General features: G+C 50.6%; 2 protein-coding genes across 2 annotated transcripts in view; one reads left to right on the top strand and one right to left on the bottom strand.

Moving 5' to 3' along the window:
- Atp6v0d1 (ATPase H+ transporting V0 subunit d1) overlaps positions 1-4,571 on the top strand; it is a 40,859-nt gene extending 36,288 nt beyond the window's left edge. Inside the window, exons 5-8 of the mRNA XM_028854262.2 lie at positions 3,312-3,389; positions 3,498-3,674; positions 3,767-3,844; positions 3,955-4,571. Of these exons, the coding sequence (XP_028710095.1) occupies positions 3,312-3,389; positions 3,498-3,674; positions 3,767-3,844; positions 3,955-4,116 (495 nt within the window). The 3' untranslated portion in view covers positions 4,117-4,571. The remainder of the gene's footprint in view (positions 1-3,311; positions 3,390-3,497; positions 3,675-3,766; positions 3,845-3,954) is intronic.
- A 996-nt stretch (positions 4,572-5,567) lies between these two features.
- Hsd11b2 (hydroxysteroid 11-beta dehydrogenase 2) lies at positions 5,568-10,334 on the bottom strand. The gene is made up of 5 exons (XM_028854389.2): positions 9,924-10,334; positions 6,859-7,071; positions 6,560-6,745; positions 6,311-6,448; positions 5,568-6,153 (listed from the first exon to the last, which is right to left on the bottom strand). The coding sequence occupies exons 1-5, from the start codon at positions 10,186-10,188 to the stop codon at positions 5,795-5,797; spliced, it is 1,161 nt and encodes a 386-aa protein (XP_028710222.1). The 5' UTR covers positions 10,189-10,334; the 3' UTR covers positions 5,568-5,794.
- Between the last annotated feature and the right edge of the window lie 17,628 nt (positions 10,335-27,962).

Below are 27,962 nucleotides of genomic sequence, written 5' to 3'. Positions count from 1 at the left end.
CTTAGTTATGTGGGAGAGGGATCCAGCCAAGCACAGCCAGGTCATTCTGACCTTTTCAGGTTCCCAGACTCTGAGCCAGTGCCTTATATCTCACTGTCTTCAGCTTCTACTCGCCTTTTGCTTCCACTAGGCTGTGGCATAGACTGGCTAGCCTCTGGGGATTCCTGGGTTCCCACAGTCATGGCAGAGATTAAGAGGTAGCTATCAGATCTTCTGGTCTTTCTGTGGAGCTGGGACCAACATACAGCAAGGATCGATCTGGTGGTAGATGGTGGAAGCTATGATAATGCAGGCAGAGGGTGGTATAAACAAAAAGAAAGCCAGGAACAGGGCCAGGGCAGACGGCAAGGGCTGTACTGTGAGAGTGCAGCCTTTCCACGGACAGCGGGGAGGAGGTCTGAGTGAAGAGGCAGGCACTGAACCAAGTCACCCAGGGCCTTGAATGCCAGATCAAAAGTTTTTATTTAGTTGGGAGTGATGTTGCATACCTCAAAATACTCAGAAAGCTCAAGCAGGAGAATTTTTACTAAGTTCAAGATTACCTTATATATGTTGTGAATTCCAGGTCAGTCAGGTCTCCATAGTAAGAGCCTGTCTCAAGAAAAGAAAGTAAGCCAGTCATAGTGACACAAGCCTTCAGTCCTAGTACTCAGGAGGCAGAGGCAGGCAGGTCTGTGAGTTTGAGTCTATGTATTAGGTTTCAGAACAGCCAGGGCTGTACAGTGAGACCCTGTCACAAAACAAACTACAACAATAAGCACAAAAAGGTAAGTTTGAAGTTTGGGCTGACAAGATGGCTCGGGAAATGAAGATGCTTACCGCCAAGCTAGACAGCCTGAGTTTAATCCCTGGGACCCACATGGTGGAAGGAGAGAGCTGACACCTACTACTTGTCTTCCGACCTTCACATGTACATGTACACAAAATAAGTAAAATGTGGGGGAAAAACCAAAGCAACAACTTTAGGTGTGAGCCTTAAGTCTTCTCACAGAGCAAAGTATTCTTAGAAGGCCGCCTATGACTGCAGGGTGGAAGGCAGATTAGCGGTAAGGGGTACATGCAAACATACACATTTGTGCACACACACACACAAATACACATATACATACAAAGTCTTATACTGTCCCACACACTCACCTGGCTCATTGACAAATTCCCTGCCCTAGACAGGATGAGGGGTGTGGCCATCCCCCCAGCCTTACCCACACCCTCACTGGGCCTGACTGGTTTTAGCTGGAGTCACTGGCAAGAACTGCCCAGGAACCAGCTCATAAACACCAACCCAGCTCTATGGACCCCATGCCAGAACTGCCTGCCTGTCAGGCAATGAATGTCCCAGCCCAGTGGCCCCAGATGGGAGATTAGGTGGACCCTCAGTGTCTGGCAGGTAAACTGTAGACAGCTGGTGCAGAACCATCGGCTGGCAGACTCCAGGGTACAGGGTGGGGCTGGGGAGGTGACCTTGGTACCTGGGTCTTGCCAGTTTCTTTGCTGCTGTAGCCTCTGGAGGAAAGTATAGACCTTAACCCAAGGGTCAGCTTCTCTGGGGATCAGTACAGCTTGGCTAAGCAAACAGGTTAGGTAACAGGGCATGGAACCTAAAATCTGGCTAGTGGTTTCCCCTGCAGATAGGAACTGCAGGCTCCACCAGGGTAGGTCCTAAAATTCCAGCATAGCCAGCTTGGCTGGCCATAAGAAAGGCTATGGAGCACTGACTCCTGGAGGGATTGAGAAGTACCACCAAGCCCTGGTGGGAGCTGGGAGCCATTTCTGCTGCAGGCTTTTGATTCTCTTGAGATCCTCTGTGTTGGGCTCTGTTTGTCCTTTCCTTCCTTTTTTTTTTTTTTTTTTTTAGTTTTTTGTTTGTTTGTTTGTTTGTTTGTTTTGTGGTTTCTCGAGACAGGGTTTCTCTGTGTAGTCCTGGCTGTCCTGGCATCTGCTTTCTAAACTAGGCTGGTCTGAAACTCAGAGATCCGCCTGCCTCTGCCTCTCAAGTGCTGGGATTAAAGGCCTGTGCCACCACTGCCCGGCCTCCAGGCTTTTTCTTACTACTGACTTACACTGGCTTTTTGTTTCCTGTGATCTCGGTGGTCACCTGCAGGTTTTGCCCTGAGCATAGTATCACTGTGCTTGTGGGGCTCTGGGGCTCATCTCGTCTCTCTTGGAATGGCAGGTCCTGTGGGTCCAAGCCGGCTCAGAAGGCACACCTGAATATGGAAAGTTTTTCATTCCTTACAAGCCCCCCAACCCCAACTCAGAATAGTCCTCAATATGTGGATCCAGAGTCTCTGGCCATGTTACGTATGGAACCTTAGGTGATATCTAAGTCAAGTTTCATGCAAGATTGTTACCCAGGGAGTCTGCCAGATCATGATGAGGGGGAAGGTATTGGAAAGAAACCTGTGTGACTTTATGAATTAGAGTCAGGAAAGACCTTGTATCTGGGGTGACCTGTCCTTTCCTCATGCCCAGCAGATCCAATTTGCCTGAACAAAAAGTACTTATTTCCGCCAGCAGCCCATGTACCTAGTTATTGACGGTGAGGCCTGCGTTCACATAGGTGATAACCATCCTTCATCAGGAACTGACCTGATAATTTGGTTCCTGCTGTTTGTTGATGCCTAGGGGATGCCTGGGGCTGGGAGGAGTAGTGTTCTGCAAGGTGGCTTCTTGCAAGGGAGGGTTTATGGATTCAGTCTAGACCATTTGTGAATTCTGAGGATAGCTTTCCCTCACTAGCCCTTGGATACCTGGTTTTATGAGGCTAGGGAAGGGGAGGTTTCTGGAGACTAGGAGAAAAGGAAGGCAGAGCCCCTCTAAGGTTGGCTGTCCAAGAGAAAGGGGTGGAACATGTACCCTGAAGCAGACAGTGGGTCAGAAACTGTTCTGTCACCCCAGATAGAAGACAGCGAGCTACTACTGCTTGGGTGATTAATTGTTGAAACTGGCAGATGTTTTGGTACAGGGAAATTGTCATAGCGTGAGCTGGCCCACCCTACCATACAAGGCTTAGATGGAGAAGTAAACTGACTAGGTTCCTTCTTGTTTTTTCTTTTCCTTTAATGTTTGTGGGGTTTTGTTTGTTTTTCATTGTACATTGGTGTTTTGCCTGTGTCAGGGTGTCAGGTCTCCTGGAAATGTAGTCACAGACAGTTGTGAGCCACCATGTGGGTGCTGGGAACTGAACCCCGGTCTTCTAGAAGAGCAGTCAGTGCTTGTAACCTCTGAGCCATTTTCTAGCCCCTGACTAGGTTTCCAGTGTCTCCCAATATTGCTCTCCTTGCTCTAAGCAAACACTGTCCTCTCTGCAGGCCTATCTGGAGTCCTTCTACAAGTTCTGCACTCTATTGGGTGGGACCACAGCTGATGCCATGTGTCCTATCCTAGAGGTGAGTGCTGCCCGACTCTCTGCCTTTTGTTCCCACTGAACCCTGCCAGCTGACTGGCTATGGTCTCCCTCATCTTTCTCTCTCCTCCCCTGTGCACTGGCCCTGCAGTTTGAAGCAGACCGCCGCGCCTTCATCATCACCATCAACTCTTTCGGCACAGAGCTGTCCAAGGAGGACCGCGCCAAGCTCTTTCCACACTGTGGCCGACTCTACCCTGAGGGCTTGGCTCAGCTCGCTCGGGCTGATGACTATGAACAGGTCAAGAATGTAGCTGATTACTACCCGGTGAGTGCTCTCCTAACAAGATTTAGGTGACCATGTTGGCACCCCAGCACCCAGTAGCACTCAACTTGTACTTCTCCCCATTTCCTGGCCAGGAATACAAACTACTTTTTGAGGGTGCAGGTAGCAATCCTGGAGACAAAACCCTGGAGGACCGATTCTTTGAACATGAGGTGAGGACAGGGCCCTTGTGGAACTTGCCCAGTAGAGGGAGGGTTGTGACTTAGGACTTAATGACTGCTGGCCACAACCACCTGTGCATCACACCTGCCTCTGTCCACAGGTGAAGCTGAACAAGTTGGCCTTCCTGAACCAGTTCCACTTTGGTGTCTTTTATGCCTTTGTGAAGCTTAAGGAACAGGAATGTCGCAACATTGTGTGGATTGCTGAGTGCATCGCGCAGCGCCATCGCGCCAAGATCGACAACTACATCCCCATCTTCTAGCATTCCCACCCAAGGTTCCCAGAAGCACTGTGTGTGTCTTTGTGTGCTGTGTGAAGCCCATGGCTCACTTGTCTGACCTGGTGAGGTGTAGCACGTTGTTCTGGGGTTGCCCAGCTTCCATGACCCCCTCTGGGACTACTCTTAGGCCTAAAAAGGGGTTAGGGACCTCTCCCCTGGTGAAAATGGACCAAGATCCCCTCCAGAGCAAAGAGCCCCCAGCCCTATGTTTACAGCACCGACATGTCTGAGAAACTTGTGTCACTTTCGTGCCCCTCCCTAACCTAAGAACCCCTGGGCAGTGTGAGTCTTCTTCCCTTCTGTGGGTCATCCAGAGCCATGGCCCATGGAAGATTAGAGTGTGTGTGTCTTTGGGGTCTGGGGGAAGTAGCTTCTCATCCCCTCTCTAACTCAGCTCTGCACCTCTGAGACAATAAAATGCCCCTCTTTAAAAAGCCTACCGTCTGCTCTCCTTTGGACCTGGTACCTCTCCTTGACTCCCAGCTCTCTTCAACACTGCACCCTTGATTGAGCTGCTGCCGTGGTCGGCAGCCACAGGGTCAGGGGCATCCCTGGAGGAGGCTCTTTCTGCTGGAGCTCAGGCACTAAGAGGGGCTGAGGTGGGGCTTGTTGGAGAGGTGGGGCTTGGGTCTGGGGGCCCCAGACCTCACTGACTGCTCACATGCCCTGTAACTCTCCAAAACTGGCCATTTTCTTCATCTCACTATGTAGAAACCCGGTTCTAGTATTTGCCTGAGGTCAGTGGAAGAGGAATATGAACCACAGAGTGCCTGGGAAGCCCAATCACCTCCTCTACTGGTCCCAGGATATCCCTGGCAGTATCGTGTAATCACACCTTGTCACCCAGGCAACCAGGAAGTCACCTCCTTCAAACACTGATCTCCCCCATTCTAGGAGAAATAAAAATGTGTCTTTATTTTAAAATGCCAACAACCAGACAAGTGCAATGTGCAGCTTCCCTTGTGGTTTGGGAGCAGGTAGTTGGGGACCTAATTCTTGAGCCGGTCAAGAAGCAGTTGGGATTTACTCTGGACTTGCAGCACTTAGGCACTGGTGCTGAGAATCCTGAGGAGGTGCCCACCTGCCTAATCACTCTCCAGTTTGCAGAGAAATGATCTGTAGAATCCTGTCAAAGGCTACAGATAATCTTTTACCAAACTCTCCATCCAGCTGGGTTCTCCAAGCTGCAATGTGGAGCATTGTATCTGGTAGAGTATGTGGAGGTTCATGAAGCAGTGGAGAGGTCCAGAGGTTCACTAGCAACCTTCAGCTTCCCAGGCCTGGACTAGGCATCAGCAGTAGAGTCTGGGCTTTTCTTAACCTAGACTCTAGGGCAGTGGTTCTCAACCTTCCTAATGCTGTGACCCTTTAATACAGTTCCTCATGATATGGAACCATATCATAAAATTATTTTTGTTGCTACTTCATAACTAGTTTTGCTATTGTTATGAATTATAATGTAAATATTTTTAGAGATAGAAATTTGTCAAAGGGGTCACGACCCACAGGCTAAAAACTGCTGTTCTAGGGCAAGGTTGAGGGGTTTATAATGGCTAGGAAAAGGGCCAAGGGCTCATGGAGCCTCTTTTGCTGGAGCACTTAGGCCATTTGTGGCTCACTGAGCTGCCACTAGGGAAGGGTTTGGGTCCTGGGGTGTGTCCTAAGCAGGAGCCGGGCCAGGTTGGCCAGACCTCAGTGCTCGGGGCAGCCGGTGACTGATGAAGAAGTTCTGCAGGAAGCGGCGTCGTAGGCCCTCCGGCAGGTAGTGGTGGATGAAATACATGAGCATCAGGCCACGGCCTGGGTAATAGCGGCGGCGTGGCTGAGCAGCCAGCAGTGCATCAATGATGGCGTCTACAACTGGGCTGAGGTCAGGCACTGCCATTCTGAGCGAATGCAGGAACTGCCCATGCAAGTGCTCGATGTAGTCTTCGCCATAGGCCTGCAGCAGCTCTCCGGGCAGGTTGGCCAGCAGCAGTTGCTTGCGCTTCTCCCAGAGGTTCACATTGGTCACCGACTCTGAAGAAGGGACAGCAAGGTCAGCAGGCAGCAGCAGGAGGAGCCAGAGGCTACTAATCCATTTAATGTGAACTACGTCTATAACCCAAGTCACACTAGATCCTCAGACCACACACCCAGGCCACATGCATGCCCCACCCCAAACCTGGTCCCTCACCTGTTTTGAAGCAGCCAGGCTGGATAATGCTGACCTTGATACCCCAGGGAAGCAGTTCACAGCCAAATGTGTCCATAAGCAGTGCCACAGCGGCCTTGGAGGCGCCATAGGCTGCCAAGCAGGGATACGGCATGTCTCCTGGGGATAGGAAGGGGAAGAGGCTGCTCAGCCTTGGCAGGAGTTCCCCAGATCATTCCTCACCCGACAGCTTCTCCTTTACTACTGTGCCTCAGAGTGGAAGGCGCTTACCTGCTGGGCTGCCAATGGTCACAATACGTCCCCGTGAGTGACGCAGGAGGGGCAGGAGGCCCTTGGTCAGCTCAAGTGCACCAAAGAAGTTCACCTCCATGCAGTTTCGGAAAGTTGTCACCGGAGACAGCTCCACATCGGCCACTATGCTGTTGAGGCCAGCATTGTTAACCAGACCCCACAGGCCTGAGGGCACAAAAGCAGGGGGGGGGCAGTTCAGCTGACAGAAGACATGCAATCCCTGCCTCCCTCACACTCACCCAGCCATGCCCAGCCCTCATGGAGCCACGTCTGCTGACCAGTGCCTGTGGTGTGAGCCTTGGTGAATTCCAGCACTCGACTGATGTCCTCTGGCTTGGTCAGGTCCAACTCCAGCAGCTTTAAGCGAGGGGAACAGCAGGCACGCAGTTCTAGGGCACCAGGGCTATCCAAATCCAGCACAGTGGCCAGCACCGTGAAGCCCATGGCATCCAGTTTCTTAGCTGTCTCCTTGCCAAAACCAGTGTCACAGCCTAACCAGGGTAAGATAGCCGATGAGTTCCCACAGTGGCCCAGCCCAGCCCCGAGCATCAATTCTGTGGCAGCTGTCTTCTCCCTGATTTCCTATAACCCATCAAATGTGAGTGATAAACCGTACTTTATAGAAGAAACAGGGACCTAGTCTGGTCCCATCTTATCTCATGAATCTACTTCCTAAGCCAGAGGGATATTTTTAAAAATGACAGTATCACTCTGCTGTTGCTAATTCCCAGAGGCGTGGTCTTCCTTAGGATCCTGTGGGCCTTAGAGTGAAGCCACGATCTCTGAAGACATCCTCCTGGGCACTCCTCTCAGCCTCAACACCCCTACTATTGCCCAGGCGCAATGGGAGCTCCATTCCCAGCCTCCCCTTGAAATCTGCCCTTGGAATTCCAATCACTGACTTTGGGGCATACATGTTTGCTGAGCCCCACACCATTTCCCTCTCTGGACAGGAGCCATGCACGGTAAGTGAAGAAAACAAACCTGCGCTGGAATCCCTTCCCACCACCCAGTGTGACCTGAGGTCAGCTACCACTCTGGAGGCTTCCTTTTCTTGTCCTTGGTATGCAGAGATAAGAACCACCAGGCAAGGCCCCAGTGTGGGGGTCCCTGGTACTGATAAGCCCTGGCTTCCTTGATGGTTTCCATTCTGATCCTGGCTCTGTGGGTGGCCAGTGAGAGGAGGAGGAGGACCAGCGAAGGAGGAGGTGCCGTGGAGCCCGCCAGCCCCGAGGTCCGGCTAAGCAGAAAAGCTGCTTTGCAGCGCGGCTTCCCCTCTCCTGGACAAACAGCACCCCTCCTGCCTCAGCCCCGCCCCCTATGCTGAGAGGAGAACAAAGCTGGGCAGGGGGCTGCAAACGGGGCTTTGTGTGGCTGGGGCCTGCCAGCCAGTGCTGAGGGGTCCTTCTCAGGCAAATCTGACTGGGGGAGGGGAATGTGTGTGCACAAACACACACACTTGCCTCTGCTCCCTTCTGCAGCAGAGAGCACGCCACTAAAGCCTGCCAGAGCTTCAGCTCAGGGGTCCCAACAGTCACCCACATCCGACCCTCTTGCTCAACTGCAAACATCCCTAGCCTGCCTGGATGGTCACATGAGCTTGACCCCGTCACCAATCGGCACAAAGATATGCACGTGCATGCACACAAGGTGCCACGCCACGCGGCCCAAACTCGACTCGGGGGCTGAGCTTGTGGAGTAGATTTGACAAACAGCTCTTGGGCATTCTTGGGGAGGAATGAGTGACAGCTCTGTAGGCGTAAGGTGAGGTGCTGTTGGCAGGTGGGGCAGGACCCGGTTACTTAAGTGCCTCGCTGCCTGGGAAAACCCCAAAATTTGCAGGCTTTGGGAAGCTAGAAGCCAACTTCCGGCCTTAGACAGGAGCAGGCTGGGCAATCCTCACTCCCAAACACGGAGCTCTGAGGAGATAAAGGAAGCTCAGGTCACCTCTTGCTCAGGCTCACAAGACTAGAAGTAACAGCACTACCAAAGACCTGAGGTGAGATCTTAGGAACCACTGCCCAACTGGGCCAGTAGAACCTGAAACAGCCTAGGACCTGGTGAAGTAGCTCACAGAGCAGAGGGCCGGAAGGGATCTGTTCTGCTCTATAACCTAGTCCCCATTTCATTGCAAGAGAGTTAGGTAGCTTTCCTTCCTGAACCTCCTGAAACTGTGGTTCCCCGAGGCTTCACACTCACCCTGGAAATCTCTTCCATCTTACTTGATCCCCACCCCCTCTGTTGAAGCCATACACCTCTATGCCGCCCTCCTCTACCTTATACAATCTGGTTTCTCACCTGACATTCAGGTTTCCTCCCGAGGAAACTTCACATCCCACCACACCCCCACAGCCAGACTGGTTATTGACTATCCCCTTCCCAAATCATGTGCTTATTCCTGTCTTAAGCCTTTGTCCCACACCCTCTCTGTGATCCAAGACACCTTCCAAATTCCACCTGTCTCCACCCAGCTCTCTCCAAGGATTTCCTCCTAAATTCTCCCAGCCCCATCGGATCATACAGACCACTCATAAAGGACCAAGATCTCTGAGAAGCCATGGTGGTTGGGGGAAAAACAAGGCTGCCCCTCCTCCCATGTAATGGACCAATGCCCCCTGGCCTTCCTCCCCCTCCCCATTTCCTGCTGGGTCTGCAGCCCCCCTCCCCCCTCCCCTCCCTCTGATGACAGATTTATTCCCTGCTCCAGACAAAGAGAGCTCAGCCAGGCACCAGAGACACCTGAGTCCAGCTCTCCAAAGCTCTTTCCCGGGCACCCAGGACTAGGCAAGATGAAGTACTCGAGCAGAAAGCTGCAGTTTTGGCAATGGGTAGCTGGATCTAAGCAGCAGCTACTATCCAGCTGCTGTGACCTCAGGCGGTTCTGAACTCCAGGGATTCCAGCCAGTGGAGGTCAGGGGTTGCAGAACTCGCATCTAAGCTCAGTCTCCACAGAACAGCAGACAGTGTGTTCCAGTGATGTGGAGATGCCAGGCAGAGTTCAAGGGATGGCACTCTCCCTTCTCAGGTCTCCTGTACTCCTTTTAAGAGTACTGTCCTCTGCTCCACACCTGGTCTCTTAGGGAAGAGCACTGCATAAACTCCGTCTCTCCTTCTTAGTCACTAGTTTTCTTTGAGCACCTGCCCACTCTCTGCCTAACTTTCCCTTCAATACTCCCCGCGGCCGCAGGTAGTTAACCCGGACTTGGTGAGGTGCCCAGAGCTTCCTACTTGGCTCTCTCTCTTGCATCTCGGAGAGGAGTCCGCCTTGATGGTGCCCAAGGGAAACCCTCTAGGTGTGCGGTCCCGCCCTCCAGCCTGGAGTCCCTGCGCTCCGCGCACTCACCGGTGATGAGCACCGCGCGAGTGGCCACGGGCAGGCGAGGAGGGCGCGCCAGGCGGGACAACGCGATCCAGCCGGCAGCAGCCAGCACCGCGAGTGCCGCCGGCGGGGGCAGCAGGCGCTGGCACAGCCAGTCCAGCGCGGCCAGCAGCGCCAGAGCCGCCAACAACGGGCGGCCCAGACGCAGGTCTGAGCGCAGCAGCTGCAGCAGCGCGCGGGCCGCCACTAGCAGCCAGGCGCCGCCCGACGGCCAAGGCCAGCGCTCCATGACTGCGGGGCCGGGCCGGGCCGGGGCTGGGGCGGGGCGGGGTCCGGATTGGGGAGCGCGGAGAGGGACTCAGGGCCAGGACACGGAGTGTAGAGAAATCACGGCCTGGGGTGGGAGGGATACTCGCTTTCTTTGCCGGCCCTCGGACCCAGCTTATAAAGCTCCCCGAGGGCGGGGTGGGGGCGGGGCGGAGGCGGGGCTGGGGTGGGCTTTCCTGCACTTCTATCTCGGCACCCCCCGCCAGGCAGGTGCCCCCCCCGCCCCGCCCCCTCGACTAGATCCGCTTTCGAAGAAGCCGGAACAAAGTCCCAAGTTGTTGCACGAGGCGGAGCCGTCAGTCGCCGGCTTCGCCAGGGGAAAGGGCCAGGCTGCCCAACCCTGTGCCCTGCATCTCATTCACTCCTGCGCGCCTACTGGCACGCCAAGGGCTCTGAGCCTCCGCGCTCAGGTGTGCACACTCTGCTCACGCTTCCTCAGAATACCTACCTACCTACACACACACACACACACACACACACACACACACACACAGAGAGAGAGAGAGAGAGAGAGAAGAAGAGAGAGAGAGAGAGAGAGAGAGAGAGAGAAACGCATGCACGCACACACACATGCACCAACACCAACTTTCATTCAAGTATTCCACATTGATATCGCCATGACTTCCAGAACATCGCATGGAACCAGCCAGCGTCTGCTCCGGGCCACACCCGCGGTGCCAGGGCCTTAGGTTCCTGGTGCACACACCCAAAATGTGCACTCACATCTGAGCAGTTCGCAGCCATAGCTAGGAGAGAAGGGTGACCGCCAGGCCGGGATTCTTGGGAGTTTCTGTTTCATCCCCCCCCCCGCCCCCATTTTCTTCCAGAGTCCAGAACTGGGGAAGCCACACAAGTGTATGTGTGTGGGTACGAATGAGACGTCAAAGGAACATCAAAGTCTTCTTCTTCTTTTACTTCACCCACCCCCTCCCCAAGAACCAAGCTAATGGGAACACCTGGAAGGAGCGTCAGGACAGGGTGGTCCCTGACCTGCTACCCTGAGTCCCCAGGGGATGAAATAAGTAGTGTGTGGGTGCACTTCCCTCCCTGTGTGTGTGAAGGTCCTTGTTTGTGTGTGGCCTGGCACCCCCTGCCACCCCCGTGTCTGGCACTCTGTGCCTAACATGCATGCCAGGGCTCTGGCAGGCATTGGGGGTTAGTGCCAATAGCTGGGTGCCAGGCCCTATGTGGAGAGTAGGCGCAAATCATGGTAGTGGAGATCCGTGCTTCTGTGAATCTCCAGACCTTGCCCAGTACCTCATCTCTGTCTTTTCTGGGTCCTGAGAGGCCATGGACTCCTTATCACAGCTCTCTCTGTGTCCTGTGGCTCATTCTCTCTCCTGTATCCGGGACTCTGTCCCAAAGTTTCATGAAAACATCCTTTCCAAAGCCACTCTTCCATCCAGGCACGGGTTCCTGATGGGTCAGGAACTCTGGGTGGAGACCCCACCTCCACTCAGCCATTCATGCGCTTCCATGTACTCTTCCCTCTGGAAATATAGATGATGGTCGAACCCTGGCCTGGGTGGCAGGATTTGCCTGAGTAAGGTGTGTGTGCCTGACCTTGGGTATGTGGCCTTGTGTGGTGGTGGTTGTTGTTTGTTTTGGTTTCGATGCACTCGTGTCCGTGGGGTTCTGTGCCCTGTGTCATGACCTTATATGTGCACGTGTGTAGGTGTGCATGTGGTATTCGTGTTTCCTATAGCTCTCCTTCTGTCTGAGTCATCTTGCTTCTAGAAACTCAGAGGAACAATCCTTTTCCAAAACCACTGACTTGTGTTGTCCCGAGTCAATTGTCCGGGTCCGGAAGAGAAGAGTGTCCCTTATTGTAACTGTGAAAGTTGCACTCATCAGCTCTCCCAGATCTGGCTACCCTCCTTAGACTCCAGCTACAGCGTCTCCAGTCTCAGCCCCTCCAAATACCTCCCCTGGGAAGGGAAGTCCTGGGGGACGGTCAGGCTTCTCACAGAACCAGCACCCAGAACAAGGGTAGAAAGAGAAGAGAAGCCAGGCAGCGAGGTGAGGAGGCGGCTGGGAAGCAGGCTCTACCCTGGTCCCGTAAAGCACACGGGGAAGCCCAGGACTGGGTGGGAGAGAGACTGGCCTGAGTGGATGGGGTAGAGGAAATTGCCTTTGGCTGTGGAGTGCAGGATGGCTAAGCTGCTTCTAGTCAGTGCACCCCTTCGGGTGGAACTATGCTGAGTCTTGATGAGATTGGACTACCTGCCCCATTTATTTGACACCTGATCCCCCCCCCTCCCCGCCCCGCTTCCCCTCCCTGCCCCGGCCCACACATCCCATTTCCTAAGCCAAGAGACCACAGCACCTCCCTCCTAGGATCTGTACTCTAACTCGCTGTGGCCTCCTCGGCCGCTGACCCTTTCCCCTCATCAGGTGGAGGTGCTGTAGAAGTGTAAGGTGTTTCAGATAGTCATAACTGGGAGGGGCCGGCCCAGCCCTGTCTGAGGCCTGGTGCCAGGGTAAGCCTGTCTTGGGGGTAGAAAACCAACCTGGTGCCAGAATCAGGAATCTGGCCTGGTAGGGGCCTCCATGGGAGAGGGGTGGGGGTGGGTGGAATGGGCAGAGGGCAGGAACCCTAGTAGATAAGGCAGGACCCAGAAGGGCAGGTTAGTGGAGGGTAACCGGGAGTGGAGCTACCAGAGCCATCGGGTCCCACGCACTCAGACCACAGTCTTAATCTTTGGTCCCATCTCCCAGCCCCAATCTCACCCCTTTGATCAGAAACCTGGTTAGCCAACCATCGCGTGCCCCGGGCTCTGGACTACCGAGGGTCTGTAACTAGAAGGCAGGCTGCTCTGGGCTTTGGTGAGCAGTGACTCACTAGCACCATCTGCTGGCTGTCTGGGAGGGTGCAGCTGTCAAAGCGGTATTCCTGGAGCTAGACATTCACTCAGAACTTACTTTTCCTCTGTGGTCTGACTCAGAAGCAGCCCAATCCTAGGGAACCCTACCCGATATGATGCTCATGCACTCTTTCTCTTCTCTGGCACAGTGGCCGAGTACTCCATTTCCTGCCAATGACTAGTTCTTTTATCATGTTCTAGACTAGACCTCCCCTCACACTATTGTCAAAGACAGCAAGTTTCTTTCCATAGAGGGGGTATTTCCATTCTGAGCCTTGTGCATACCAGGCATGCACTCTAATACTGAGCAACATTCTCGGTCCCTTGTGTGTACATGTGGAGGCCAGAGGTCAACACTAGATGTCGTCCTCTATGTCTCTCCACCTTATTCTCCGAGACAGGGTCTCTCACTGAGCCTGGAGCACACCAACCAATTCAGCTAGACTGGCTGGTCAGAAAGCCACTGGGACCTCCCCCCCCCCCCCCCCCCGGTCTCTACCACTCCGAGCTGGGACACCCCCACCCCCCACCCCCCCACCCCCCACCCCACCCCCCCACCCCCCTCACACACACACACACACACACACACACACACACCCCGTCTCTACCACTCCGAGCACTGGAGTTCCAGACGGCACCACCAATCCTGGCCTTTGCGTGGGTTCTCGAAAACTAAACTTGGGTCTTCTAGCTTACACAGTGAACACTTTACCCACAGAGCCTTCTCCCCAACCCCAATATAGCCGATTTTCATTGGCCTCCTACTGGGTGCCAGGTCCTGTGCTTGGACCCCAGATAGACCCATGAGCACTGGTCACTTCCCAGCAGCCTCTCTCGCCGGCAGCCTCAGGCCTGCATCCTTCTCCTCGGGCGTCGTTCTCATGTGCCCTCCTCTCTTCTCAGCCACTCTTAGCTGAAGTTATTTTACTTGCCACTGTTCCTCTCCATTCCCCCAGGTTAGCCCAGGGTCAGCTTCCACTCCTGACCTCACTGGACCGCCTGAGAATCTGCCTTCAGCTGTCTCGGTCTCCTCGAAGCCTCTGTTCTTCTGGCCTCTCTTGACTACCCGGCTCTGTCTCCCTTTGATCCTGGTTTTCCTCCCAGCTCCCTGCCCTTCAGCCTTCTTCATAAACTTGTCTTCTGTGTGGATGAGCGTCTGGTTGTGGAAGCCTCACACTTACCTCCTCCACCCATGAGCTCATCTCCTACTCACATGCTGGCGACACCCACACTCTGGCTCTCCAGCCAAGGCCTCCCTCTTGACTCCAGCCAGGCCCACGCATCCAGCTGCCCTGGATGCCTCCCTTGGACACCATAAGCCACTTGCACTCAGCATGTCCAAAGTTGGTCTCATCATCTTCCTAAGTCCTGGCAGACATCTTCTTCCCAGAATGTCCTCACTCCGTGCACTGGCCTCCAGACTTCCTGTGTTCTGAGCTCTGAGTTGGGTACAGAAGCCTCAGGACAACTCCTTTTAGTAGGTCTGATTATTACCATTTAACCTTCAAGGGAACGGGGACTAAGAGTCTTCTCAGGCCCAGCCTCAACACTTAAACTCAGGCTTAAATGCAAAATCTGTGCTTTTGAGAACAGCGTCAATCCAGAGCTGCGTTTACCGCACGCGGCCTCGTGGACTTAATTTTATGGGCAAAAGAGAACATGGTCTGGTCTTGAGCAAATAAGACCTCTGTCCCAGCTGGCCAGGAAGTAGATTTAGGAAGAAGATGTAGGTCTGGAGTCTTGTTGCTACAGCCAGGTAAGGGAATAGAGGTCTTACGTCGACAAACTGAGCCTAGGGTATCTGTAGATACGCAAACGGCTGAGGCCAGAGGCAGTTGAGTACTTGTGGGTAGTGTGGATACTGGAGATTACTAACTCACTTCTAAATACTCTGCATGTGAGCCAAAACCCCTCTCATTGTTCAGAGGTACCCTATTTGGTATGAGCACCAAGGGGAGATTTTGCCCCTTGGTTCCCTGGGGGGAAGGGGCAGTGAGATCCAGGATACCACGAGTGTCACCTAGATTCCCAGGCTGTTTCTGTGGCTCTCTCTTGAATTATTTTATGGCCTCCAAGATTGAAGGCAGATGTTTAGGGAGTAGGGTACCAGAAGGTGGGAAACATTTTGTGCTCTGCAGAATTTTCTGGATCAGCCCCAGAGGGGAAGCAAGGCCCAGCTGAGAGGTCTGCAGAGAGACTACCAGCAGACTCTGAGTCCAATCCCTTTCCGAGTCCTCAAATGTGACTGAGAGTCGTAATCTTTTCACACTTACTTTGTGTTTTCTGCATGCCTGTGTTCCGCTGGACTTCACTGTTCTCCCAGCTTCTCTGAAGCAGACACTGTCACTGACCTCTTGATATAATAAGGACATGGACTCAAGAGTTAAGTGCTATGCCTTTGTCAGGGTTCTGGGTTTTTGTTTTTTTTTTTTGGTTTTTTTGGTTTTTTGAGACAGGGTTTCTCTGTGTAGCTTTGTGCCTTTCCTAGAACTCACTTGGTAGCCCAGGCTGGCCTCGAACTCACAGAGATCCGCCTGCCTCTGCCTCCCAAGTGCTGGGATTAAAGGCGTGCGCTGCCACCGCCGCTGCCGCCACCACCCAGCCCTTGTCAGGGTTCTTAATCTTTCCCACTGACAGCCCCCTTTACCCAAGGACAAAAAAGGTTTTTTTTGGGGGGTGGGGGTGGAGGGCGTAGGGCACAATGTCGCACTATGTAGCCTGGGTTGGTCTGCAGCTTGTTACATAGACCAGGCTGGCCTAGGACTCAGAAATTCACCAGTCTCAGCTTCACAAGGGCTGAGATTAAAGGTGTGGACCACCTTGCCCAGCTGCTTAACAATTTTTAAGTGATCCCAGCTATAGGTATATAAAATAAGTGTACTTGCCAGGTGTGGTGGCACACACCTTTAATTCCTGCACTTAGGAGGCAGAGGCAGGAGGATCTCTTGAGTTTGAGGCCAGCCTGGTCTACAGAGCAAGTTCCAGGACAGCCAGGGCTACACAGAGAAACTCTTTGTCTTGGAAAAAAAAAAAACAAGAAAATAATAAATAAAATAGGTATACAAATCAAACATTTACTGATAATAAGTCATTAAAATTAATTTTAGAATAATTATTTGGTATATATAATAATTGTATCATTATTAAAGAGAAGTGAAAATTTGTATGCTAATGAAGTATAAATACTTGTTAATTTTTACATAAAGAATTAAATCTTGGTTGAATTATTATCAATTATTATTTTGGTTTTTCAGGACAGATTTTCTCTGTGTAATAGCTGTCTATCCTGGAACTCAATTTGTAGACCAGGCTGGCCTCAAATTCACAGAGGTCTGCCTGCCTCTGCCTCCTGAGTGCTGGGATCAGAGGTGTGTGCCACCACTTCTAGCTGAATTTTTCTGATTTTAAAAATTTTATCTGTGTGTGTGTGTGTGTGTGTGTGTGTGTGTCTGTGTGTGTGTGTGTGTGATATCTGGAAGTGTGTGAGTGCCACAGCACATATCTGGAAGTCAGAGGACATTTTTGAGGACTCAGTTTTAACCCTTTAGTGGGTTCTGAGGATCAAACTCAAGACACCAGACTTGTGCATCTGAGCCATCATGCCTGCTCTGTTGTTTTGTTTTGTTTTGTTTTTTATTGTATGTGCGTCGGTGAGTGTGTCAGATCCTTTGGAACTGGAGTTACAGGCAGTTGTGAGCTGCCATGTGGGTGCTGGGAATTGAACCCAGGTCCTCTGGAAGAGCAGCCAGTGCTCCTAACTGCTGAGCCATCTCTCCAACCCTGTTTTTGTGTTTTTTTGAGATAGGATCTTACTGTATAGCAGCTCACGCTGGCCTTGTTTATATGGCAATCCTTTTTCTTCAGCTTCCAAGTCCTGGGATCACAGATGTGGGTCACCATGCTCATGTCGATTAAATGTTTGATACTGTATGATGTAGAACATCCTCAGTGAGCCTCAGAGTTGATAAGCATTCTAATTTTATGTGTCAGTGCTGAGAAAACTGTTCTGCATAACTATGTAGGAGATGTATGTTTCAGAAATTATTGGAAATTCTGTACTAATCCCAAAGCAAAGTTCAGTTAATGATTTTGCTGTTGTTCTTTTGTTTTGCTTTTTTTTTTTTTTTTTTTTTTAAATTATTTTGAGACTGGGTTTCACTCTGTTTTCCTGGCAGGTCTGGAGCTTTCTATGTAGACAATGCTGGCCTCAAACTCAAGAGCTCCACCTGTCTCTGCCTCTCAAGTGCTGGGATTAAAGGTGTGTGCTATCACACTCGGCCTTGTTTTGTTTTTTCTTGAGATAAGGTCTCACATAGTCCAACCTGGCTTTAAATTCTCAATCCTCCTGTCTCAGTTTTTGAAATGCTGAAATTATAGGCATGTGTCACCCTGCCCAATGTTCATTTAATGATTTTTTTTTTTTTGTTTTTTGGTTTTTCGAGACAGGATTTCTCTGTGTAGCTCTGTGCCTTTCCTGGAACTCACTCTGTAGCCCAGGCTGGCCTCGAACTCACAGAGATCCGCCTGGCTCTGCCTCCCAAGTGCTGGGTTGATTTTGTGTGTGTGTGTGTGTGTGTGTGTGTGTGTGTGTGTGTGTGTGTGTTAAAAAACATTTTGCTATTGTCAGATTTTTCTCAGCCCTTCCATTCAGCGAACCTATATAGGGTTTCGACCTATAGTTTAAGAAGCTGGGCCCTGGAGCTGAAGAGATGGCTCAGTGGTTAAGAGCACTGACTGTTCTTCCCTTAAGTTTCATAAAGGGTAACGTGGGTGTTCTTGTTAAGGAAATGCAGCCCATTGCTTCCCCTCTCCTAGGCTGCACCTTGACCTAGTGTTTTTATGGTTATTCTTTTGCTTACTGTTGCTCCTTTTTAGGGTTTGCTGAAGATGGCGGTTTAGAGGCTGAATTAGCCAGGGATGGTCAGGTATAATGGGGCTTAGGACCCGGGTTCAAATCCCACACACGGCAGCTCATAACTGTCTGTAACTCCAGTTCCAGGGGACCCAACACCCTAACACAGACATACATGCAGGCAAAACACTAATGTGTATAAAATAAAATAAAAATAAATAAAATTGTAAAATAGTTTTAAAAAAAAGAAAAAAAAAAAGAAAAAGACACTGGACCCTAGGTCATACAGTCATCTAGGCCTTGTGCCCTTAACCAGGAGGCCACACTGCCCTGGCCTTTAGTTAAAGGAGGTGAGCATGCACAGGGAGTAGTCCCCAGGAGAAAGGCTATCAACTTTTTTTTTTTCCCTTCTGGATCAGGAACAAGCCTCCCCAAGGCAGAATGAAGGCAACTGGATGTTTACAACTAATTCCAAAGCCTTGCTTCTCCGCAGCTGCCATGGCCCCTTAGTTAGGCCTTTTCTTGGTAGACAACTGCAGGAGATACAAAACTCAGTTGCTTGGCAGGCTGGTGTCATTTATTTGCATATACATAATTCCGCCCCACCCTCGATGGCTAATAGACCCTGGGGAAGCGCGGGCTGTCTTCTAACTGCTGGTGGGGAGCCCTGTATGTGCTGCTTTTTTTTTTTTTTTTTTTTTTTTTTATAAACAAACTGAAACCAGATGGAGAGGGGTTTGTTCACAGTCTTGCCTCTAATTCTCTCCAGCGAATTCCACGAGAAAGCAACCAACCACCTATGAGCGGTGCCGTCCTCTGTGGAGGTTCTCTGTGGAGGTCTCTCACCACTGGTATGCAAATAATAGTGGGACTGGTGTTTCTAAACGTAAAAACAGGGGTGGGGGTGCTCTGTGGTCCGGGTTTTCTGGAATGCAAGGTCATCTGCTGGAGTCTCAACTGTACTCTAATCTCACCTTCTGGGCCCTCCCTCTCTTCCCTCCCCTTGAGCTTGGGGTCACTTGAGGGAGGAAGTGTGGGGCTAAGTTTGAGTTAGAATGATCCGCACCAAACATTTGCTAAAAACATGAACTCCAGCTAGGCCGTGATGGCGCACGCCTTTAATCCCAGCACTCGAGGCAGAGGCAGGCAGATCTCTGTGAGTTTGAGACAGCCTGGTCTACAGAGAGAGTTCTAGGACAGCCAGGGCTACACAGAGAAACCCTGTCTTGAAAAGCAAAAACAAAACAAAACCCCATGAACTCCAGATAGCACGAACTCCTGTTTAGCCTCAAACCCTAACTCCCCGGATGGGTTGGTTTTTGCAGCCTAATTGAGTTCAACACCATTCTTGCTTCTAGTCCCAAGAAGGCCAGGCATCAAGGTGATTATTAAGTCTGTTTGTTTGTTTATTTTTGAGACAGGGTCTCAATATATCATCCCAGTTAGCCTGAAGCTCACTATGTAAATCAGACTGGCTTCAAAACTGTGATTCTCCTGCCTCCGACTTCTTAGTGCTGGGAGTGCAGTTGAAGGTGTGTGTGTGTGTGTGTGTGTGTGTGTGTAGGCACGAATGTGACAGTCAGAGGACAACCTTGGGTGTTGGTCCTCTACTTCCATCTGGTTTGAGACAGGGTCCCTTTTTTCCCTTCCCCCTGAACATGTCACACGCTGGCAGGCTAGCTAGCTTCCAGGCCCTTCAACCTCCACCGCCCCCCTCCATCTCTCCACAGGAGCACTCGGATTCATGTGCTTGTGCTGTGTGTCCAACTTTTATGTGGGTTCTGGGGATTCAAACTCAGGTCCTCATGCCTGTGCAGAGATCTTTTATCCACTGAGCCATTTCCCCAGCCCTATTGAAGTATTTTTAACTGGCATACAGGTCCAAAGCTTTGTAATGTGATCATTAAGCTAGTCCTTGTTCAGAGCGGACAGGCAAGTGTACCCACTGTCCCCGGGTGGGGGTTGGCATTTTTTTCTTTGGAACGTGAATTGAGTATTGTCACAGTGAGGAAGGACGCAGTCCCCAGGCAGGGGAGAGAGCACTCCTTTCCCAGTGCTGACCTTCATTCCTTGCTCAGAATATAGCTCTTTTGGACTCTGAGCTTTTCCAGATAGTTGTGTCGGGTTACACAAGGTTTTGAGATACGAATACTCAGAGAAAAATCTGCCAGGAGCAGGTCTGAAAGGTCCCAGCACAGAATTTGCTTTAAAGTATTTGAGGAGAAATTCAGGTGTCTCAGCCATGCACAATTCTGAAGTTAAGTAAGCGGGAACAGCCAACAGTTTAGCATGCGTGTACCATTCCCCATAGAAATAAGCAAGCAGAGAGATGGATTTCAGACTGAAAGGAAATCTCCTCCCTGGAGCCCTGGAGGGCCAGTGGAGGTCAGCTGCAGAGCCAGCAGCTGGAACAGGCCTGGCACAGACTTGGAAATCTCAGCGCTCAGGATCCATGACTTCTCCTGCCCCTCCCCCTTCTCCCCTCCCCTTCCTCGTCCCCCTCCCTCCTCCTCCTTGCCCTCCCCCTCCTCTCCCCACTCCTCCACCTCTGCTTTCCTTTCTACATCTTAGGTAACACACACACAGTAAATGTAAGTCTTCAGTTTTCCAAGAAACATAAAATAAAAAGTGAATTATGGGCAGCCAAAGCCTTAAAATCTTTGGTTCCTAGGACTCTGTGGGCACATTTTTCACACACCATGATTTTTATTTCATTTCCTCCTAGGAGCAGCCCTCCAGCAGTTCTGTTGTGTAAGGGGCTGGTTCCAAACACCTTGTCCCCAACTAGAGACACGGAGTAAATTTTATCTAGCTCTGAGGAGAGCTCTGGAAGGATAACATTGTGTTCCAAGTCTCACTAGCTGTAGTCAACAGAAGGAGAGATGCCGGACTCTCACCAAGGATGCTAAGAGACTATCTTAAATACTGGATGCTGGTACTTCTTGCTTAAAGCACAGAACACTCATAAAAACCACTTAACAAGGAAAAATTAATGGGTGCAAAATGTCTTCAATGTAGCAAATAAAAACCAAACCCAAACAAAGAAGCACCCCCGGTTTCACAAGGCATGTGGGAAAATAGATTCTCTGTGTTGAAGGGAGAATACTACTGGAGGTGAACCTTTTCTCCACTTCCAGGGCTGGGAGCCCAACACAGCACTTCATCCATGCTGGCCAAGCCATTGGGCTACATCCCTGGTCCAGGAGACCCAACTGTTTGTTTGAGACAGGGTTTCTCCATGTAGTTTTGGTGCCTGTCCTGGATCTCGCTTTGTAGACCGGGCTGGCCTCGAACTCACAGAGATCCGCCTGCCTCCGCCTTTCCAGTGCTGAGACTAAAGGCATGCACCACCACCGCCTGGTGGAAAACCAAATTTTATATAAAAGTTATTCAATGAGTGGTTATTTACTTTATAAAAGGCAATTTCCTGGTTCCTCTTGAGATTGCATAAAACTTTCACAGTTTTACTTTTTTGTAGGCTGCACATAAGAGTAACACCATTGACAAATGGTGCTGGAGCACACCTTCGGCCTCCTGTAATTTTTAAGAGAATATACTTTTTTGTTTCTGTTTTTTGGTGCGAGTGCTCTGTCTGCATGTATGCCTGCAGGCCAGAAGAGGGCATCAGATCCCATTATAGACGGTTGTGGGCCACCATGTGGATGCTGGGAATTGAACTCAGAACCTCTGGAAGAGCGACCAGTGCTCTTAACTGCTGAGCCATCTCTCCAGCCCTGACACTCACCTTTAATCCTGTCACTCGAGAGGCAGAGGCAGGCAGAACTCAGTGAGTTTGAGGCCAGCCTTGTACTACAGAACGAGATCCAGGACAGCCAGGGCTACACAGAAAAACCCTGTCTCAAAATACAAACAAGCAAACAAACAAAACAAAACAAAAAAGTAACACCATCTTTCTCTTCTCCCTCCCTCTTTTCCCATCTTTCTAATATAATCATTTATTGCTATTTGTTTGAGACATGGTCTCGCTATGTATCCCAAGATGGCTTCAAATGTACTGTTGTGCGTTACTGTCCTACGTGCCTTCTGCATGTTGAGATGACAGGCGTGTGTCGCCGTGTCCAGCTCAGCATGCATTTACTGTGGTCTGTCATTTGTTAGGGAAGCAGTGGTGAGCAAGAAGAGTGTGATTCCTTGTCGGTGGTGCCCGTCCTACCAGTTGGCTAGAGGAGCAAGCCTGAATCAGATCACTACACAGTGACGGAGCCCCTGACAGAAGGAACTAGAAAGCAGAGCCTCATGGTGCTCTGGGATTGAGGCCTCCTTCTACTCTGAGGCTCAGAGAAAGATTTTCTGGACATGCTGCTCCAGGTGGTATGAGGACTAACCATGGGTTCTGCTGACTAAGGCCCAGGTCGGATGAGCTCCCCCGACCTAGGAGGCTCCGTTGGTAGCTCTCAGAACCAGGAGAGCCTGCTGGATGGAAGGAACCGAGTCTTTCCAGGAAGGGAAGGGCAGCCAGCGAAGCCACAGAGGTCAGCTGCAGCTATCAGGCAGGCAAGGTCCTGGAGACTGATGGCTTCGATTCTAATTGCACAGTACAGGAAACACAACTTCTTTGGGAGAAGGAGATAGTCTACTTTTACTTTTCTTCCCCTTTTCTTTCCTTTTTCTTTCTTTTATTAATTTTTATTCTTGTGTGTGTGTGTGTGTGTGTGTGTGTGTGTGTGTGTGTGTATGTTTGTGTGTGCCGCCTCATGAATGTGTGCTGATGAGTGTGTGTGTAGAACCTACAGACTGACATTGGGTGTCACTCTCCACCTTATTATTATTATTATTATTATTTATTAAAAAATTGTGTGAGTATGGTGGTGCATGCCTTTAATCCCAGCACTCGGAAGGCAGAGGAAGGTGGATCTCTATGAGTTCGAGGCCAGCCTGGTCTACAAAATGAGTTCCAGGACAGCCAGAGCTGTTACACAGAGAAACCCTGTTTTGCAAAAAAAAAAAAAAAAAAAAAAAAAAAATTATTTGGTGGTGTATGTGTATGATGTGGGGGCACACAGATCATGTGTTCTTTCCTACCTTTATGTGGATTCTGGGGATCAACCTCAGGTCATCAAGCATCATGGCAAACTCTAACTCTACTGAGCTGTCTTGTGGGCCCAGTTGTTATTTATGAGATAGGGAGGGTCTCCGTGAATCTGGAGCTTGTTGATTCCCCTAGGCTGGCCCGGGAGCTCCAGGGCTTCTCCTGTCCCTTTCTTCCCAGAGTGGGGACTACCTTGCTAGCTTTTCCATGGATGCCGAGGACGGAACTCCTTTGACTCTTTGTCATCTAAACCATCCCCTCAGCTCTTCCTCCTCCTCCTTCTTAAGGTCTCCACAGGTTGTGAGGAGATAGGAGTGGGATGGATTCCCAGCAGAGGCAATAAGACCAATTAGTAGGCCGTGGTGCCCATCAGGGAGGAGATGGTGATGGGACCAAGCCAAGTGGATGGGCTTACTCCCCCAGATCCACTGAAGAGGGTACTGTGACCCCGATACAGTGGTTCCAGACAGGAAGAACTCTGGCTGGCCACCTCCCACCCAGGATAATTTGATAATTAAATTGAATTGTGTCACTGATACAATGAAGAGCATTATTTCCTGGTAGAATGAAAAGGGGGTCTGCACTGTACACACCAACAACCATAACCTCTCAGACGCTTGCTGTGCTTCATCTGCAGGATAAGCTTTCAGGCCTCATTACAGTCCTCTGCAGTCACTATTAGTAGGACTGTATTTCAGGTAATAGCAAATGGAGACTTAGAGAAGTTATGTCACAAGCTGGTGACTGGCAGAGCTCAAGTGCAAACAGGTGACCACTGATTTGCCCTGAGACAGGAGCCAAGTTCCAAGAAGCCCGAGAGCACATGGCCCTGACTGAGGCCCTCCTTCTGGCTCAGGGTAGAATGACCCCACCCCATATCGGTAGTGAGAGGGAACTGCCCTCTCACAGTTCCCAGGAATCCCAGTAGCCAGCTCATGGTCACCTCACTCACATATGTTCCAGGCTTTAAAACAGTTTGGATACATAGTTGGCCTTTTCCCTCCATGGTGGGAAGACCAGCCTTATGGGTTAGAGACAACAACTTTGAGCAGGAAGAAGCTTTGAGGGGCTGACTTCTGCCCCAGAAGAATGCAGGTCTCGTGTTTTCATGGAAAATGGCCCTAGGGAGAAGAGAGCGGTGAGGTCAACAATCCCAGTGAAGGGTAACATATTAGAAAAGGCCTGAGGGTGAAGCCAGACGTGCTTCTGGCTCCAGGATCTGCTCTCAGCTCATGGGACAAGAATGGCCTCACATGCAGGGAGGTGGACAGAAGCTGGCTGAGCACAGCCTTGGCAGCCATGCTTTGGGGTTTCCATTGATCCCAAAAAGGGACTCCTGGAGGAGCTTGGCGTTTTGGTTTTGTTTTGCTTTTTGAGACATAGTCTTCCTATGTAGGCCAGGCTTCCCTTAAAGTCACAATCCTTCTCCTGATCCACCTTCTGACTGCTGGATTATAGGCCTACACCACCAAACTGGGTGTGCCCTTGAGAATATTAAACAAGACTGATGGGGAAGCTGCTTATTTGTTTATTTTTACACACACACACCACACACACACACACACTATAAACAAACAAACAAACAAATAAATAGTTATGTGTGTGTGTGTGTGTGTGTGTGTGTGTGTGTGTCCACATATGGAGGTCAGAGAACTACTTGCAGGAATTGGTTTACCTCTTCTACCACATGGGGGCCCGGGGATTGAACTCATGTCATCAGACTTGGCACCAAGTACCTTTACCTGCTGAGCCATCTCTCCAGGGCAGACAGTGAAGTCCTGGGGACCAGACTGGGGACCGGAGGCTGAGGACAATTCAGAAAGAACATGATGGAAATGCTGGTGCCTTTGGAAAGAAGTTTTGGGTGGGAGCTATCCTCTTCTCAGAGAGTCCCCTTATGGGGACATGGGGAGAATCTGAGTTGTTCCTAGGGTTTTTGTTTTAAATAAAACAGCTGTCAGTTATATAAAAACATAGTTGGGTGTATAATGTACACTCACTCTTATTTGAAACTCACTGTATTTGTTTCCTATTGCTGCCATGACAAATTACCACAGATTTAGTGGCTTACTACCACACAGATTTATTATCCTGAAGTTATGGAGGTTAGAAGTTTGAAATGTCTTTCACTGGGCTAAAGACAAGGTAACAGCAGGCTGGTTCCCCTGGAGGCTGTAGAGGTGAAGCTGTTTCCCTGACTTCTTTGGCTTCTAGAATCTTCTTTCGTTAATTCACATCCTTCTCTCACTCTGGCCTTCTGCCTCCCAGCATAAGGACTCTTGTGATTATCTTGAGTCTCCCTTTCTGAGACCCATAACTTCATTTCATTTGCAAAATCCCTTTAAATGTGAAAGGTTACGTATTTACCAGGTCTAGGGATTAGGATCCGGACATCCTTTGGAGTTTTTATTCTGACTGCCATTTACTTTAATAAATAAAGATAAGCCTGGCAGCTGGGAGAAGCATGAACTGGCAGTAGGCAGGCTGATTTTAGGGAGACTAGACAGGAAGCTGCCATAAAGTCAGCAAGAAAGATGCTAGGGATCAGGCCTGGATGCAGGCGGAAATGGATGTAGGACATGTTTTAGAGGGAGGGCAGCCTGGCCTTAGGTCTGTCGCGGTTCACTGAAGAAGAACCAGGTAGTGGTGGTTTGAGCAGGAGGTGTCCCTCATAGGCTCAGGCATTTGAACATTTGGTCCCCAGTAGGCAGCGCTGTTTGGGGAGGTTTAGGAGGTACAGCCTTGCTGGAGGAAGTATATCACTGGGAGCAGGTTTTGCTAGATTCTAGCCACACTGTATTTCCAGTTTGCTCTCCCTGCTCCATATCTGTGGTAAAATATCTGATCTCTCAGCTCTCTGCGCCTGCTGCTATGCCCGCCACTTGATGCCATGCTTCCCCGCCGTGATGGCAAAGCAATGGGATGCATTTTCCCTCTGCAACCAAAAGCCCAAATAAACTCGTGTCCATAAGCTGCCTTTGGTCACGTGTTAGCACAGCAACAGCAAGAAACTAATACAGGGTTGATGCCGGGAGTGTTGCTGTGGAGAACCTGACCGTGTTCTTCTGTGGAGGAATATGGAAGACTTTGAAATTTGGACTGGAAACTTAATGGGCCATCCTAGCAGGACCTGGAAGACCGTAGTACTGAGAGCAAAGTGACCTGCGGTGGCCCGAGGTTTCAGAGGGAAGCAATGGCTTTAACAGCAATGGGGCTGAAGGACATTCCTGTGATGTTTTGGCAAAGAGTCTAGCTGCCTTCTACCCTTGGCTGAGGCTAAACTGAAAAGTAATAGACTAGTTTCTTTATTGGAGAAATTTCACTACTGAATCATGCTGAGCCTGTAGTATGACTGTTATCAATAATGCTTAGGCAGGTCTGCAATGGAAAAGAGCAAGCAGGGCAGAAAGAAATTAGATATGTACAGTTTGGGAAGGAGAAGAGCGTCAGTAAGCTTAATGTTACAGCCACGGCACGTGCTGGAAGAGAGACTGTCATTGTTAAGGAGTTTAACAGCATTAGGAGAGGCCTTATCTGCACAGAACAAAGGGGAAAGTGCCCTCAGGGCCAGACCCCGCCAAGCTAACCTTCCGACTCGTAAGTTTCTGCCCCTCAAAATAAGCTGCCAAGGAAAGTTGCTGCTAGCATGTTCCAGGGGGGGAGGACCATTCTGGCTTTAGAGACACGAAGGAGGCAAGGGTGAAGGGGTTACAATTCTTCCTCTGCAATTTCAGAGAGCCACTGAGACCAGGCAGCGTGTGGCAGGGGAGGGGGTCCCTGTGTAAAGGCCCTTCGAGAAGGCAGAAGGACATGCCATGCCATCGCGTGAGGCTGTAAGAATGAAAGCTGAAGGGGAGACTCCAAGATGCTGGTGATGGCAGAGCTGTGAGGCATGTGCCAAGCCGAGCTGCAGACAGGTAGAGGAACCAGCCTGAGAGAGACGCACGCTGCGAGCAGCAAAGCATGCGGGGCAAAGCGTGCGGGGCAGAGCTCTGTAAGACACCAGACGTGGGTGGAGCTGTGGATTTGGTGTTCCCATTGCTGGGTTCCAGTCTTGCGTTGGTCCAGTATTTCTTCTGTTTCCATCCCTCCCCTTTGAAATGATCATGTATGTTCTGTGCTAGTATATGTTTTGAGTGTGTAATTTGCTTTTTTATTTTACAGAGGGTTACAATTAAGAGATTGCCTTGAAGGTTGGGTGTGGTGGTGCACACCTTTAATCCCACCACTTGGGAGGCAGAGACCAGGTGGATCTCTGTAAATTTGAAACTAGTCTGGCCTAAATAGTGAGTTCCAGACCAGCGAGGGAAACAGTCTCAGAAACAAAACAAACAAAATAGAACAATAAAACAAACGTTGTCTTGAGTCTCAGAAGAGACTCTGGACTTTAAACGGTGTTGAGACTGTGAAAGGCCATGGGGACTTCTGAAGTTGGACCAAATGCATTTTGCAGTATAATAAGGCAGCTGGCCTATGGGGGCCAGAAAGTGAAATGCACTGGGGTCAGTGAGAAATGTCCTCCATGTGCTCAAGCATCGGAACGCAGTCAGCGATGTGATCGCTTAGCTCTCCTGCTGGTGCTACCTACCATGCCTGCTGCCTGCGGCCACGCTTCCCCGCCATGGTGGATTCGCCCCTCTGCAACCATAAGTCCAAATAAACACACCATAATCTATCTGCCTTTGGTCCTGGTGTTTTAGCACAGCAACAGAAGGTCACTAATACATATGAGAAGATGCCCCCAGGTACAGACGGGCTGGCGGGCGGATGACAGTGCCATCCGGGAGGTGCAAGTGCAGGAGCAGGCTTTTGGGCAAGGACTAACAGTGACTATAGGGATCTGTTGCGTGTAGGACACTCTAGACGTGCAGGAGAAGTGCCCTGGAGGTAGCAGAGTCTGGGGTCTAGAAGGCTCTGACTCTTGGGCCCCTTTCCTTGCTGTGGACATTCATCCACCCACCTACCTTCCT

The sequence above is a fragment of the Peromyscus leucopus genome, chromosome 5 (assembly GCF_004664715.2).
Source record: "Peromyscus leucopus breed LL Stock chromosome 5, UCI_PerLeu_2.1, whole genome shotgun sequence".
NCBI lineage: Eukaryota > Metazoa > Chordata > Mammalia > Rodentia > Cricetidae > Peromyscus > Peromyscus leucopus.
The sequence above is the reverse complement of the archived record's forward strand: the minus strand, read 5'-3'. Positions and strand labels throughout refer to the sequence as shown.